Source organism: Camelina sativa, chromosome 4 (assembly GCF_030686135.1).
Source record: "Camelina sativa cultivar CO46 ecotype springtype chromosome 4, ASM3068613v1".
NCBI classification, from domain to species: Eukaryota; Viridiplantae; Streptophyta; class Magnoliopsida; order Brassicales; family Brassicaceae; genus Camelina; species Camelina sativa.
In genome coordinates, this window is record NC_141883.1 from 30,805,723 (window position 1) to 30,820,515 (window position 14,793).

At 36.6% G+C, this 14,793-nt stretch overlaps 2 protein-coding genes across 4 annotated transcripts; one reads left to right on the forward strand and one right to left on the reverse strand.

The window, feature by feature from the left end:
- Positions 1 to 1,457: 1,457 nt before the first annotated feature.
- On the reverse strand, positions 1,458 to 4,825 carry LOC104782847 (uncharacterized). 2 transcript variants are annotated; one of them, XR_015597332.1, is made up of 8 exons: positions 4,416 to 4,718; positions 3,770 to 3,947; positions 3,549 to 3,611; positions 3,068 to 3,134; positions 2,879 to 2,979; positions 2,524 to 2,572; positions 1,958 to 2,437; positions 1,458 to 1,874 (listed from the first exon to the last, which is right to left on the reverse strand). XR_015597332.1 is itself a non-coding variant. In XM_010507899.3 (8 exons), exons 2-8 carry the CDS (start codon positions 3,902 to 3,904, stop codon positions 1,704 to 1,706), a joined length of 1,062 nt encoding a protein of 353 aa, XP_010506201.1. In that variant the 5' UTR covers positions 3,905 to 3,947; positions 4,416 to 4,825; the 3' UTR covers positions 1,458 to 1,703. The 2 variants fall into 2 exon arrangements, 1 of the variants encoding a protein (XP_010506201.1); XM_010507899.3 differs by having other exon boundaries at positions 2,528 to 2,572; positions 4,416 to 4,825.
- Positions 4,826 to 6,456: 1,631 nt separating this feature from the next.
- LOC104782848 (inositol transporter 1) lies at positions 6,457 to 9,867 on the forward strand. Of its 2 annotated transcripts, XM_010507900.3 has the most exons (5): positions 6,457 to 6,894; positions 7,223 to 7,293; positions 7,383 to 7,718; positions 8,539 to 8,832; positions 8,919 to 9,867. In XM_010507900.3, the coding sequence occupies exons 1-5, from the start codon at positions 6,747 to 6,749 to the stop codon at positions 9,603 to 9,605; spliced, it is 1,536 nt and encodes a 511-aa protein (XP_010506202.2). In that variant the 5' UTR covers positions 6,457 to 6,746; the 3' UTR covers positions 9,606 to 9,867. The 2 variants fall into 2 exon arrangements, with proteins under 2 accessions (XP_010506202.2, XP_087368021.1); XM_087511895.1 differs by lacking the exons at positions 6,457 to 6,894; positions 7,223 to 7,293 and adding an exon at positions 8,222 to 8,295 and having other exon boundaries at positions 7,665 to 7,718.
- Positions 9,868 to 14,793: the final 4,926 nt, after the last annotated feature.

Below are 14,793 nucleotides of genomic sequence, written 5' to 3' on the forward strand. Positions count from 1 at the left end.
TTCAAATCCCGTTTTCTGATTTTCAAATCAGCACCGCCTTTTCCTTTTAAGGTACAAGCAGAACTCGTATTAGCTTGTGCTGGTTTACATAACTTTCTTCGTAGAGAATGTCGGTCCAATGAGTTTCCTCCCGAAGAATACAGTGATGAAGAAACCAATATCGGTCACGAAGAAAACAATTATCAGGAAAATGGAGATACAGGAACTCTCCAATCTCAGCAAAGAGATTATGCTAATAATTGGAGAGACACAATAGCTGCTAATATGTGGGCAGAAGCTACAGGAACAGGGAGCATGCCATGAAGTTTTTAAATTTTCTTCAAATATTGTTCTTTTCTTTGTTTGTGTTGGATTACGGGTTGATACCAAACATTGTTTTGTTTTTTTTTAGCTATAAACGTTGTCTTTTTATTTTTTGCTATAAACTTTGTTAGTAGCTGCAACTTTGTTAGTTAGCGGTAGTGTTAAAAGCTGCAGTTTTTTATATGTTTCAGGTTTTTACACATACTACGATCTTATATAGTTTCTTCATTATTATATATGTTGCAGTTTTTTCATTATTATATATGTTGCAGGTTTTTTCGTATTGCACAAGTTTCCAACTCACAACTCAAAACAAAGTATGAGAGATAGAGTAACGAACAAAATGATAAACAATTCTCTCTTTAATCAAACACACAACTGCATTGATATGAGAAACTGAATTGTATTACAAACCCTTTCACCAATTCACTCGTGTGAGAGACTTACGAAGACGTGGAAGTTGGGAGTGAAGGTGAGGACACGAGTGACACAGCTCTGAAGTGTTTTGCAAGTAGAAGCCATCAAGCTTCTCTGAATCTATATAAATTACGGAAATTGTGACGATCTCATTGTGTGTCTTCAGCTCTGAAGTGTTTTGCTCTGAATTTGCGACGTCGGTGCCTCTTCTTCTCCGCGATCTTGTTCTGTTTTGCTGTTGAATCTGAGAGAAGTATATAACCCACGTTTTTAACAAAAGAAAAAAAAAGTCATGGACTATGATTCACAATCTCTCTATTTGATGAGAGTGTTTTCATGACTTTTTCTATGAAGAAAATGATATAAAATCCTAAACCAATAACATAATAATTGAATTCATTAACAATCCATGATTCTTTTGTTTTACTTGAATAACATAAAATTTTTAATGACTTTATAAAACTCTTAATCCAATAACACTAGATTTATAAAGATTTTAGATAACTTTTTATAAATCCACAACTAATAACACCAAATTTTAAAAGAGTTTTAAAAAGTCTTGATTGAATAAAACATATTTTACATAACTTTTAAAGTCATTAAAATTCTCTTAAAATCTTAAACCAATACCCCCCACTAATTTGATTTATTCTCAAAGTTGAGAACTTTTTTTGTCTCCCTTCATCATTTTTGCTTATGTAACAGTCAAAACTTCAATGTTTCACTTTCAATATGTATAAACAGAAGAGAGGCATTTTAACTTAGCCCAACTTTCATATAAATTTGAATCCATACAAAAAATCAAATGAAGGAACCACCAAGATAAATGAAGATTGGATCTTCATCAGTTACATCATTGCATATATAGCTACATTAAAGAAAAACAATGTTTCGGTATTTGACTTCTTTCTTTCAACTTACGTTGGCTGCAGAATGTTTGCTTGGTCAACATGACTCAATGAGTGTGAGTTCTTCTTCTACGCCTACTTGAGGAAGAACTTCCAGATATCTCTGTCTGTAGTTTCCTTAACCAAATGAGCTCCTAAGATCGTTTCTTCATCGACCAAGTTCCTCAAATGTCTCGTTCCACTGCTGAATCCTACGTACTGCTTCTTTGCTGCCAAATACATTACACCGTATGGCGGTCTCAGGCACTGTCTCCACATCAAAACAACACAACCATCAGTATAACAGGAAACAACCACTGAGTCAAAAATGGTAATTAAAAAAAACCAACCTTCTTTATGAGAGAATATAGTTTCTTCAGAGAAGTAATCGAGTAAGGGATTTCGGTCATTAGGATAACATCATATCCACATTCTCCTCCTTGATCAGTCTCGTTGGCTCTTTCCCACGCTCTGCTTCCCGAGAGCTTCCTCGATTGCCTTGAGGAGAGATCTGGCTGTCCTGTAATGCTCCCGTCCTGACTGCTACATCCATCCATAAAATCTTCTTCTGAGAAGCTCAAGTTCAATGCAGGGATAGCTGGTTCAAGGACATCTGTTCTAATGATGGATAGAACAGTCGAGAGCTCTTCCCATTCTCCTGCATAGAAGCGAACAGATGCAGAGACGGCTTGTCTTGATGGTGTGAGTGGGCTTTCTGGCTGACGGCTTTGCCTGTCTCGAGCTTGCTCGAGGTTTGCAAGAACGTTTGGGATGGTTGTGCATCTTATTGTTTCTGCGCTGAGATCTTGAAAGTGGACTGAGGAAGCACCCTTTAGAAAAAAAGCAAACAAGATGCAATTATGTGAATGTTTTCTAGAAATGTGAAAGTAATAGCTATCTAGCAGTGACAGTTTACTTACTTTTAAGCAGGCAAATATCCCAGGAACTCCGTAATTGCAACCTAGCTGTTCAAGTCACCATACAAAGCAAAAATATACTGATAAGTCAGAACGCAATTGTTAAAATGGAGCATCCATAACATCTTCACCACAATATAACATTAAGAATAAAAACACTCAACAAATTCAGAAAATGAGAGTAAAAGGTTTGAACGAATTTGTAAACATTTTAACAAAGCTACAGAGATATGATTTGAGATTACTGCTTATCTTGAAGTATATAAGTGACAGACCACATTTTTTTGTGCCATTTTACGTTCAGTGAGATAAGCTTTGCTTTCCTATAAAAAGAGTACAGAAGAGAAGGGGTACCTCAAGGACCCTTTTACCCCTGAAACTAAGCTGTCCATCGCGGATTTCGTTTTTAAGGACATTAACAAGAACAATAGAGCTTTCCCAACTTTTCAGAGAGCCTACACAACATTAGTTTAACTTTTTACAGTTTATTATGATACATAAACGGAGGAAAACATCAGATGAAAGTCCATGTCAAGTACATACCTTCATTTTTCAGAGAAGCAGTTTCTGAACCAGAGAGCCCGATCATATCCGCAACACTTACTTTTCCCTGCAACAAGTTAATGGTTACAATGCCAAAGGTTAGGATATTCTATACATTGTTACTCACCAGAACCGATTCTTGTTTTTCACTATTGAATGACAATTTATAAAGATCAAGCAAACCGTGCACTTCTAGACATACTAGTTATAACATATAGTAGACTTATTTACTAGGTTCTCAAAGAAAAACAGTCTGGTTACTTTCTGTTTCACATTTTCCCCAAGAAAAGGTAGAGTATAATATATCCACTCTTAAAACCAGTATTATAATATCATCCTACCGCGTCACTGGTCCTTCCAGCAATCTCATTTCTTCATGTTAAATCTTGTATAAAGATTTGATAACAAGTTTTTAACTTTTATGTCTACTGCCTCAAAGCTTAGAAGTGGTTAACTATATTAAAAATTGCATATGTAGTACCTTAAAAACTTGTAAACCGAGCACATCTAGATTCTCCCCTGAATACCTGTGATGAGCTGCTGTCTACAAAAGATAGAAACGAAAAGAGCATTAGAATTGCAAGGTAGTATAGGTCTACTCCATTCTCAAAATGAAGTAGTAGTAGGTAAAATACATGGTGAATCCGAATATGCCCTGGAAAGGAAGAAGTCATAAGAAACTAGCAACGAGCAAACAACAACCTTAGAAGGTATGATCTCAACAGCTGGTGTTGGAAGCTGCAAATCCTTCTCTTTCTCTGATAAAGCAGACACACCACCTCGGTCTTGAGGCAGCAAACCAGGCAAGCATTGTGCAAGCAAAGATGGTGCACGCATTCTTTATCTCTGGATTCTCAGTAACGCTCCAATGGTAAACAATCTAAAAATATCAACAAAAGATCTAACCTTTAGTAATAAAATCGACACTCTGAACTTAAAACTCTAAACCTTTAAACCCCAAAACCCTAGTCATCATGATTTCCACCAAACGCAGATGCAAACACATAAATGCTAAAGCAACTTTGAACAATATGCACCGATAAACTTAGTGACAACTCATATCGAAATTGGCAGACAAAGAAAAAGTCAAAATGAGAACTTTAAGATTCAAAACTAAGCCCAATTGCGAGATCCACGCGAAAAATCCTAAAATTGTTACACAACCTTACTATTAAACTGACCAACAAGGATCAAAATCAAAACCAGGAACCATCAACGAACAGTAGTTCTTCTTATAAGCCAAAATAAATCAAAAGTTTTTGACTTTAGTTTCAATCCTAAGCGAGCGAGTAACCGTATCAAATGGAGCATCAAGAAACTGACAGCAAAGAAACTGAAATCTACTTACAGAGATAACTTGCTTATAGAGGATAATAAATTAGAAAATGATCAGGCGGAGGAGAAGTTCTCGTCACGAAATTGGATTCAGAAAGGCAAAAAGATGAGAGTCTTCTCAAACACGGCGAAAATTTAGGGATCAACAGGAGCAACTAAGGTTGAAATTTCAGAGCAAAGCGATCTCTCACACGTTTAAAGCAAAAGACTTTACAAAAATAATTGAATAATCTGGAAAGACCAAGTTTGGCCAACCAACCAACAAAATCGAAGCTTCGGTTCAGACCCGCTGGTCTGCTTTTTGTACACCTGTCCCTTAACTATTTACACTTCTGGTCCTTTTTATTCTTCGTAAATCCTCGAAGTGACCACTTTCTTTTGGTCCTTTGGTCGTGGTCTGATTGGTCGCATTTACATTATCTCATTCTCATTTCCTGGAAAATCGAATTTAATTAATTCTCGTAAAAGACCAATGTATGGGCCTCAAAATTAAAAGGCCTCTATGTAATAGACATTAAGTCTAATTAACACATTTTTGGAAAAATACTGTTCAGCTCCTTTGGATTGAAATATTGTTCCAACTGTTCAGAAGTGGTGCATGCAAATTAATACATAACGATCGAGGATTTATATAAACGCAATAAAGATCAAAACTGAGAGTGTGTAACTGAAGTATATGGCTGAAAAAGCCAAGGCCTTGTCTGCCTTAAGTATTTTTTTTTTTGGGTATTTTTTCCTCCTTTTATTTATCTAATTAAATTTTGTTTGTTTTTTTAATTTGCAGAATGGGTTGGTGTGGGGTTCCGTTAATGGTTACAATATTATTCTTTACTTACATAAGTAAAAAAATAAAATGCAAAACATAAGTAAAATATAAGTAAAACATAAGAAAAATTTGGCAAAAAAATAAAAAATAAAAAGTAAAATATTTTACATATGTATTTTTCTAACAAATAAATCTGACTCTTAAATGTCATAATATCTTTTTTTAATTGTCTCTTTGGAGTTAGAATACATAGTCTACCATGCCATTTTTTCAAAATCATTTAGTAATGTGCAATCTATTTTTTTTTGTGATGATCGTATTGTCTAGGCAATTCACCCAAACATTAGGAGGAAGATAAGGGTAAGACTCCAACAAACGGATGATGACGGGTATGGTGTATGTTTGTTTTCCATATGTTGCTCTTGATCAACACAATTTCTAGTTGTAGCTTAGGGTGGTACACACCGATTAGTTCCACCAAATGTTGGATGATAAACCCCTTGCTAAAATCATCATAAAGAAGGCGTGAATGAGAAAACATCGTGTAGGCATAATTATAAAATATTCTTCTTGGTTGAATCTGTTAGCGAATTAATTATGGTATTCAAGATCAGTTAATAATATGTTAAAGATAATCTACCATTTCATTTTTTCAAGATCAGTTAGTAATGTGGTTAGAAAATCATTTTTTCAAGATAATCTACCATTTTTTCAATGACTCTCATTTGGTTAGAAAATCATTTTTGCAATTTCCTACCAATGAAATATTTGTATACTAAAATTTTCAGTTACATAATAGGATAATAAACAAAGTATTAATTTATTAAATTTTGCGCAATAGGTTTAGAAGTTTGTGTTATCTAGATTATAATTCGCCAATTTACTTATCGATCAGTGTTTTTACTCGTAAGTCGTCGTAATAAACGTTTAAATCTAAAATGGTTATATCATTCATTAAGACATGCTAATTATGTTTAGTATGGGTACATGTGCCTGTAGATACTAGTACTAGATAGAGTGTTCTAGGAGAGCGTGATTATACGCGCCTACGCATACAAAATGTCAAAATCAATTAATATTACACGTGCACTTACGCGCGTGGTGATCACTACAACAAAACCAACGGTAAAGATGAAATGTGAACAAAAACTAGAGGCTGAAAAAAAAGCGAGTAGAACAGATTTACATAAACGCGGAGAGTAACACTTGTTTTGTTCGTTTTGAAATAAGACAACCTTATCCAGAGTAAGCTTGCCACGTGGCCACGTTTATTAAAATAAAAAAACGTTATTGTCTGTTAGTAGTCTGTATCATATCGTCGTCTTCAAAAACGTTTCCTTTATTTTCACGGCTTCGTTTGTGCCGCCACATTTTTACGACGGCGAGTTCCGAAAATCCGATTTTTTTTGGGGTATTATTCCGAAAGGGGGAAATCCATATTTGGAAATTTTGTTGGTTAGGTCTTGCAGAATTAGGGAAGAAAACAGATTCCTTTCCATTTCAACCAATCGCAATTTATTGAAACTCCGGCGAAATCAGCAGATTTTTCTGGGTAGGGAGAAGAGTTAAATAAGAAAGATGACATTAACGATCCAAACCGCACCTGGGAGCTCCGGGTACTTGGATATGTTCCCTGAGAGAAGAATGTCATATTTTGGGAATTCTTATATTCTGGGTTTGACTGTTACTGCTGGAATCGGTGGCCTTCTCTTTGGTTATGACACAGGTCTCTCTCTCTCTCTCTCTCTCTCTCTCTCTCTCTCTCTCTCTCTCTCTTACTGCCCATGGTTAACTATACTCCCGAATTCAGATCTTTTAGGCTTTAGATTTGATTTCTTTGCTGGCCCATTTGTTGGAATTTTGTAAATTGAATCGAATGTGGAGTCTTTTAATCTAATTCTAATCTGCATTATTTGTCTCAAATAGATCTCTACTGTTGCCTAATTCTGATCATTGGTTAGGTGGGTATGAGTTAGAATTGTGTTTAGGTTATGTCACTGAACTTAGTAGTGGCTTGTGTTCTCTAAAGCCTTTAAGAATTGTTCCTTTCACAGGTGTAATTTCCGGTGCCCTTTTGTACATTAAGGATGATTTCCAAGTTGTTAAACAGAGCAGTTTCTTACAGGTATGTAAATCTTTCTTAGCCTCTTCCAAGCTGGCAACTTTTTGTGTTTGTAGTGAGTGATCCATGACATGAAGAATGTTATACTGTAGGAAACTATTGTAAGTATGGCTATAGTTGGTGCAATGATCGGTGCTGCGGCAGGAGGTTGGATCAATGACTACTACGGTCGTAAAAAGGCGACTATGTTTGCTGATGTTGTCTTTGCAGCTGGGGCAATCGTTATGGCTGCTGCTCCTGATCCGTATGTTTTGATATCAGGTCGTCTCTTGGTTGGTTTGGGAGTTGGTGTTGCTTCTGTGACTGCGCCGGTTTATATAGCGGAAGCATCTCCATCAGAAGTGAGAGGTGGACTTGTGAGCACCAATGTATTGATGATCACCGGTGGACAGTTTCTTTCATACCTCGTTAATTCCGCTTTCACGCAGGTTAGTTAATTAGACATATCTCTCCTCGCCATAAAAAAAGTTTTGAATTTTGGTAAAGTTGTGCAACAGCTGCTATCTTTGCAAGTGATTGACAATGCGCCATTCATTTTATGTTCATTGTAAGCATTCTAGGAATTTCCATACCTGTCCGTGAATTCATAATTGTTGATGGGTTTACAAGTTGCCCCTTTTCATCTATCAATGCTTTAGAGGATCTGGAACCAAGAAAGTTGATTATTGTGAATTCAGTATTTAAGTTTGCTTATGTTACCTATACTGTTTTTACAACCTGAAATAGAACTAGACTAGAGAAGGTGAACACTGTATGGTTTTCTATTGCTGTTGACGTCTTTGGTCTTCTCACTTCTGTGTCTCATGACATGCTGATGTAGTTAACAAAATCATGCTACAGTCTCGTTGTGGGTGTTGTATCATTTGATATTAGATGATCTTTATGACCTTGATTTTGATTTATCTCAATGTTCAAGTTTACTTTGCTGCAGTTCCTCATGTCCTGGCAGCTTATCTGTCCTTTCGCCATGACGAGAAAATAAGTCTACCCTGAGTTCCAACAAAGGTCACTCTTTGGTGGTCCTTTACATTAATCTAGTCTTGAATTTGAAACTAATTTCCCACTATTACAATAAAACCAAGTGAATTTGATTTAGGAAAATGGAAGGTTGTTATTGATCCTTATGCAAATGTCGTTTGGTACTTAAATAAGTGAGACCAGTTTTCATATTGCTAAGAAACTACAGAGATAAAGTGAGATTTTGTTATTTAATGATAGCTTCTGAATTCATAAGATCGTTGTTGGCAGGTTCCAGGAACATGGAGATGGATGCTTGGTGTTTCAGGCTTTCCCGCTGTTATTCAGTTTGGCCTCATGCTTTTCATGCCAGAATCCCCTCGATGGCTTTTCATGAAGAACCGTAAAGCGGAAGCCATCCAAGTGCTCACTAAAATGTATGACATCTCGCGGTTAGAAGACGAGATTGATCATCTTTCAGCAGCTGAAGAGGAAGAAAAACAAAGGAACCGCACTGTTGGTTACTTGGATGTTTTCAGATCCAAAGAATTGAGACTCGCATTTTTTGCCGGAGCAGGGCTTCAGGTAAAGTACATGTAGACTTTTGCAGTCTTTGACTCATAAAATTTATATGCGTTAAGATTTTGAAAGTACTGTCGAAATTTCTACAGGCGTTTCAGCAGTTCACTGGCATCAATACTGTAATGTACTACAGCCCTACAATAGTCCAAATGGCTGGATTTCACTCAAACCAGCTTGCTTTGTTCCTCTCACTCATTGTTGCTGCCATGAACGCTGCTGGAACCGTCGTAGGGATTTACTTCATCGATCATTGTGGAAGGAAAAAGCTTGCTCTATCAAGTTTATTCGGCGTCATTATATCTCTCGTAATCCTCTCTGTTTCGTTCTTCAAACAACCTGATGCACCAAACGATGGAGGGCTTTACGGTTGGCTAGCTGTACTTGGCTTAGCTCTATACATTGCTTTCTTTGCACCGGGAATGGGACCGGTACCATGGACAGTGAACTCAGAGATATATCCACAACAATATCGAGGCATATGTGGAGGCATGTCAGCTACAGTTAACTGGATCAGCAATTTGATTGTGGCACAAACATTCTTGTCAATCGCAGAAGCTGCTGGAACAGGAACGACGTTCTTGATTTTAGCGGGAATTGCTGTTCTTGCGGTTTTCTTTGTGATTGTGTTTGTCCCTGAGACTCAAGGGCTAACGTTTTCGGAAGTTGAGCAGATTTGGAAAGAAAGAGCTTATGGAAATGTCAGCGGTTGGGGCAGTAGCAGTGATAGCAACAACGTGGAGGAGGAGGTGTTACTCGAGCAGGGATCTTCTTCTTGAGGATCTTGTACGGGTCATGACTATACGTTGTGAAATCACATAGCACTAAACCGGGATTGGTTCCGGTTTAGTTATCTGATATGTATGTGATGTTGGAATTTGTAATGTGTTGTTAGGAACTGTGTTTGTTGTAAATACATACATTTAGGGTCCACTTTGGTACCCAATCTCTTTCAATGTCTTATGATCTAGAGATTTGTTGTCTTCAAATCTCTATGATGCATATGTGTCTATGAGCAAAACGGTACGTTTGTTTTTGCCACTAAGGATGAGCGGAGAGATGAGTCGACAAAAGCATTGAATAGATGAATGTTGATGCACAAACATAAGACTTGTCTTTAAGAACTGTGTTCCATTGAACATAGATGAACTGTCTTTTTTGTCAAAACATTAATTGAAAAGAAAATTAAGGGAGATGGAAAAAGAACATTAAATTTGTAGTGGACACGGCAATCAAATTAGGGACATAAAAGGGCCACCAAAATGTATGATTGGATTGGATAATGTGCAAACGTATCATTCGTGTTGTCTTATGTGTCACTATACAATGTAGGTTTGTGTTCTGGTAACTCAATACTATTTGTGTCAATGGTTATTTTATCACTTTTCTCGATTCTTTTTGTTCTTATCTGAATTATATGATCTTCTTTTTAGACATAGTTATCTAGTTGTAGTTGAAATGAGTTCAATATCAAATTCGACTTTTCCCGAGTATATCTTTTGAGTTCAATAACTATTAGTATAAGTTTAGTTTGAGTTTTGATCTAGATTTTTCAGATTACCAAAAAAAAAGATTCACAACCCATATAATATCTCCAAGCATATAAATTTCTTCCAATGATATTTATCGAACTTTTTTCCTCAAGATTGTCACCCCGTGAGTAAAAAAAGACCTCATTCGTAATATCACCCGTGAATGATAGATAAAAGTAAAAAATTTAGAAGATAGTAGAAGATGAAGGAGAAGAACATGTGGTATAGAGAACAAATGATAAAAGATAAGTCTTCCACGCACGCCTAGTTGAAACTCTCTCCCAAGCACAGAAGTCGAGATAGCCGTTCATCCCCAAGATGAGTCTTCTCCGGCGACAATTCTCAGACTCTACTTACTATTAAACGGCGTTCTTCATCTATTTTCTCGGACCCACTCGTCCGAAGACCTTCCTCGCATTCCGTCGGCCTCTAGTCGCCAGCGAGATATTTTTTCCTTACTTCTATCATGGTTTCTGGTGAGATCTTCCCCATTCCTTCTCTTTCTTTCTGCCAGCCACTCGCAGCGCTGGCGAGCAAATCAGCCAAATCTTCTTATTCAATTTTGTCACTATCAAGTGAAGAACATTTTCCGGAATTCTCTCCACACACTGGTTCCACTAGAGTCACCGGATCCGCCGCACATACCTTACTCATCTCCTTCTCTCGTGTTGCTCATCCCTCTCTCCTCATGTCCACAAAGCAGTTTCTGCTTTTTTGACCACGGGTTATGCTTGGAGTTGACGGGTGTTGTAGCCAAAATTCCCTCACTTGAGTTCTCGCAGCATGGTAAATCTAGATCTGATCCCGTTGAACACCGTCAACGGCTACTCCTTCGTAGTAGAGGAGATCCGCCTCCCTTCACTGGTCTCTGCTCAGCCGGTTTCTCCCGTTGTCTCATTTCCGGCGAGATTCTCTTGACACTTCCCCTAAACCTAGCCGTCTGTTCTTTTCTCACTCACACCACTTACGGCTTTGCTTTATGGTGGGCCTTGACCTGGGCCAGATTGTCATGTGGTCTAGTCCGTTATTCAATCACTTCCTCCCATGTGGAGAGATTGCTCCTTTCATGTAAAAGGGAAAGAGCACGAATCATCTTAGTGGTTAAGATGTATTGTTTTAACTTACTAGATTTGATGCTTTTATCAAAAGTTAAGCATCAAAAGTTATATCTGCAAATTGTGCAAGTGTATCGTTGTAGCTCCAATGTATAACTCTTATTCCGTAAGGGTCTTTTTGTAGCTTTATTCCTATATATCTCATTTTCCTCCTCATGTGTTTGATCACTTACACTTAGTCCTTCTTTTTTGGAGAAATTGTTCTCATCAAAATCCTCCATTATGGAGAGAATCATGGTATCTTTATTCTTACTGGATATTGCTGTTAAAAACTTCACCTCAACCATACATGCGAGAACGCATATTGGCAGTACGAACACACTTAGAAAGATGGTCTTTGTAGTGTCGTACTCTGAGCCCCTTGTATCCTCCTCTGAGGAAAGAGTTTCTTTTAAATTCCTCTTTGTTGAGCAAAGAGAGACCTTTTTGATGTATATCCCTCAACTGCGAGGTGTGTGTCTTCTCATATCAATTTCAAATGGGAGAAAACATGTTTTTCCGTCATTGATGTCTATCTCAATGTGAATGGATACGCTTGTGTATCATTGTACACCAGCCATACGCAAGGACTTTATCTCTCTACGAAGCTTATTGCTTGGCTCGGGACCGTGGATGGCAATCATATGGCTTTGGGTTTCTCTTCTATTTGCAGACTATGGTTCTGGGACTGTGAGATGTATTTCTCATCCTTCTTGCGACCTCCCTTTTCAGGGAATGGGTGTTTCGACACTTCAGACGCAATATTGGAAGCGTAAAACTGCTAGGAATCTTATGAATCCTATGCGGCAATGTTTATCATCGGAGTTATCAGTTTGGCAACAGATCACACTCCCATCTTTGGATGGCCTACTAGCATAGTAGAGATCTTTATCTTTTGGGTCTTTAATCCCTTTGTTTTAGTTTTTAAGCCTAGTTATGTTTATTTCTGTTATATTTCATGGTTTGTTGTATCATGTGTTGTAAACAACATACCATGGTCAAATCTCCTCCTGTGTAAGTTTACTGGTCTGTGTTCGGCTCCCCTTAGAGGAGAGTTTGTAAACCTGTAACTTAATCTAAAGGAGTGTTTGTCGACAAAAAAATAAAAGAGAACAAATGATAAATGATGGAAATGGGACTAAACTGAACATGAATGTCGTGAAGACCAAAGAGAGAGTGGGTGTAAAATGTGGTGCTGATTGATTTGTTGAGCCGAATAACCAAAAAAAAAAAAGAAGGAAATGGGGACATGTGAGTTGTTGGGTCTCTTCTTGTCTCTATTTCAAGTGGTGAGCCCCCCTCTCTTGATGATCCCTTTTAGCCCTTTAATTTCTTATCGTAACTGTCCACGTGGCGTCTCCCCTGCCTTTGTCTTCTACTCTCGTTCACATGTGATTCTCTGTTCTGCTTCCACATTTATAAACCCCTAGCTTACACCCTTCCTCCACATGCGTTGTTAAATTGTTTACATCACCACAATTATTGAAATTAAACTAACTTCTTTTGAACTTAAAAAAGTAACAATTTTTCTCACTTGCTTCTGACTTTAGTTAATTTATCCAACAAAAGTTACATGAATTAGAGACTTCTGACTTTTGTATCTCGTGCTCCTTCTTCTCTTTTTGGATATTTAGTTACATGAACTAGAGTAGAGAGTGGGTAGAATTTGTGGTTATATGTGCTTTCCTTTTGTGAGAATTACAACTTTGGTAAGTACCGAAATTACAATTTGAATGAAACCATACTTCATACCAATTAAAATCAACATACAATTAAATTATTTAGTGAACAAGAATCGCATTTATTATACTCTCTTCGCAGCGCCATATACACTACCTCAATCATTTGGAGCCTTTCGTTCTGTAGGAACAAATAATATGGGCAACTTATGGTTTGGCATCTATATACCATGCAAACTAGCTATGCCCTATTTTTTTTGCTTTTATATTGACTATACATATATCCCACATGGCAAAGAACTATGATGTTTTTGTAATTATACCATGTCATGTGACCATCATCGTCATGACATAAAATAGCTATGCCCTATTATCTTGCTTTTATATTGACTATGCATATATCCCACATTGAAAGAACTATGATGTTTTTGTAGTTATACCATGTCATGTGACCATCATCCTCATGACATATATGACATGAATGTCAGATATATTAACATGACACGTTTGTCTCCATCTAACGCCGGCGCACCATATATCAAAGTCATGTTAATTTGTCAATTAAGCCAATTAGCTCATCAAAAGCTGGACCACGATATGAATTTTCTTTCATAGTTTAATTTTTCCATTAGAAATTTCGAGAAGCAATCTTCTTTTGGCTTCTACAATATTTCTTCTTTATGATCTCTTATGTTTGTATATTTAGCTGTTTACAGCAAATAGTTTTCGTACAAAAGCTATGAGGATTGGTTACCAACTTAAATTATCAGCAGAAAGGAGTTTATTTCTTAATAAACCAATGATTAATACATAGTATTATGTATGTATTTAATATTCTTATCCATCAAACTCAATTAGTCAATTATTATCTCCGCTTTGTATACATAGTTGCTACTTTTGCTAAGCAGACATAATCCATGATATTATGAAAAAAGCTCGTTAAATAAACCACAATATCTAACAATTATACAAATAGATATACTCTTCTTGAGTTCTCTTTGTGAAAACATTTAACATACAGATATGATCTAAAGTGATATATCAAACATGACTAACTAAAATATAAAACCGCTGAAATAAGTAATACAATAATGTTATACAAAGTAATCACTGATTTGCGTCAATACATTACAAAAATAGCAATAAATAAAATTGATTAGCTATGGATGCAAATAATTTGGATTCGCTTTGGTATTTGGTAACCGACCCTAATAGTCATTCCACGGGTTAGCTTCATCGCACTAACTTCACCGCACGCCAAAAACATATGTCGATCAAGCTATAGAAGGATTGAAGAGCCACACTTTTTGTTCGATATATACAAAATAAAATTATAATAGTAAAAAACCAAATGTTATTCCGGAATCTAAAGTTACTTGTCGTATTAAAATTTTGTTTTTAAGTCGTAGGGAAATGTAAAATTGACGTGGCGCATCTCGAGGCTAACGACTTATTAGCAGGCCGCAGGCCGAAGGTGAATTGTTTTATAATTAGATTTGTATATAAATCATTATTTTATCTAATAGTTTAGTCTTTCATCAACATAATACCAAAGTTCTCTATTAAATTGAATAGATTTTTTTATTAATGTTGAGTGCAATAATCTGTTTTCAATAGGATAAAGTAAACTGCAGCAACCTAACAAGTTTGGAGCAACGACTT

Excerpts from the sequence above, each read along its gene's own strand:
- LOC104782848 (XM_010507900.3), top strand. The coding sequence starts at position 6,747 with ATGACATTAACGATCCAAACCGCACCTGGGAGCTCCGGGTACTTGGAT. Across the intron at positions 6,895-7,222 it reads TCTCTTTGGTTATGACACAG|GTGTAATTTCCGGTGCCCTT; the intron begins GTCTCTCTCTCT and ends TTCCTTTCACAG. Across the intron at positions 7,294-7,382 it reads AACAGAGCAGTTTCTTACAG|GAAACTATTGTAAGTATGGC; the intron begins GTATGTAAATCT and ends GTTATACTGTAG.
- LOC104782847 (XM_010507899.3), bottom strand. The coding sequence starts at position 3,904 with ATGCGTGCACCATCTTTGCTTGCACAATGCTTGCCTGGTTTGCTGCCT. Across the intron at positions 3,612-3,769 it reads TTGAGATCATACCTTCTAAG|ACAGCAGCTCATCACAGGTA; the intron begins GTTGTTGTTTGC and ends TATCTTTTGTAG. Across the intron at positions 2,438-2,527 it reads GGATATTTGCCTGCTTAAAA|GGTGCTTCCTCAGTCCACTT; the intron begins GTAAGTAAACTG and ends TTTTTTCTAAAG.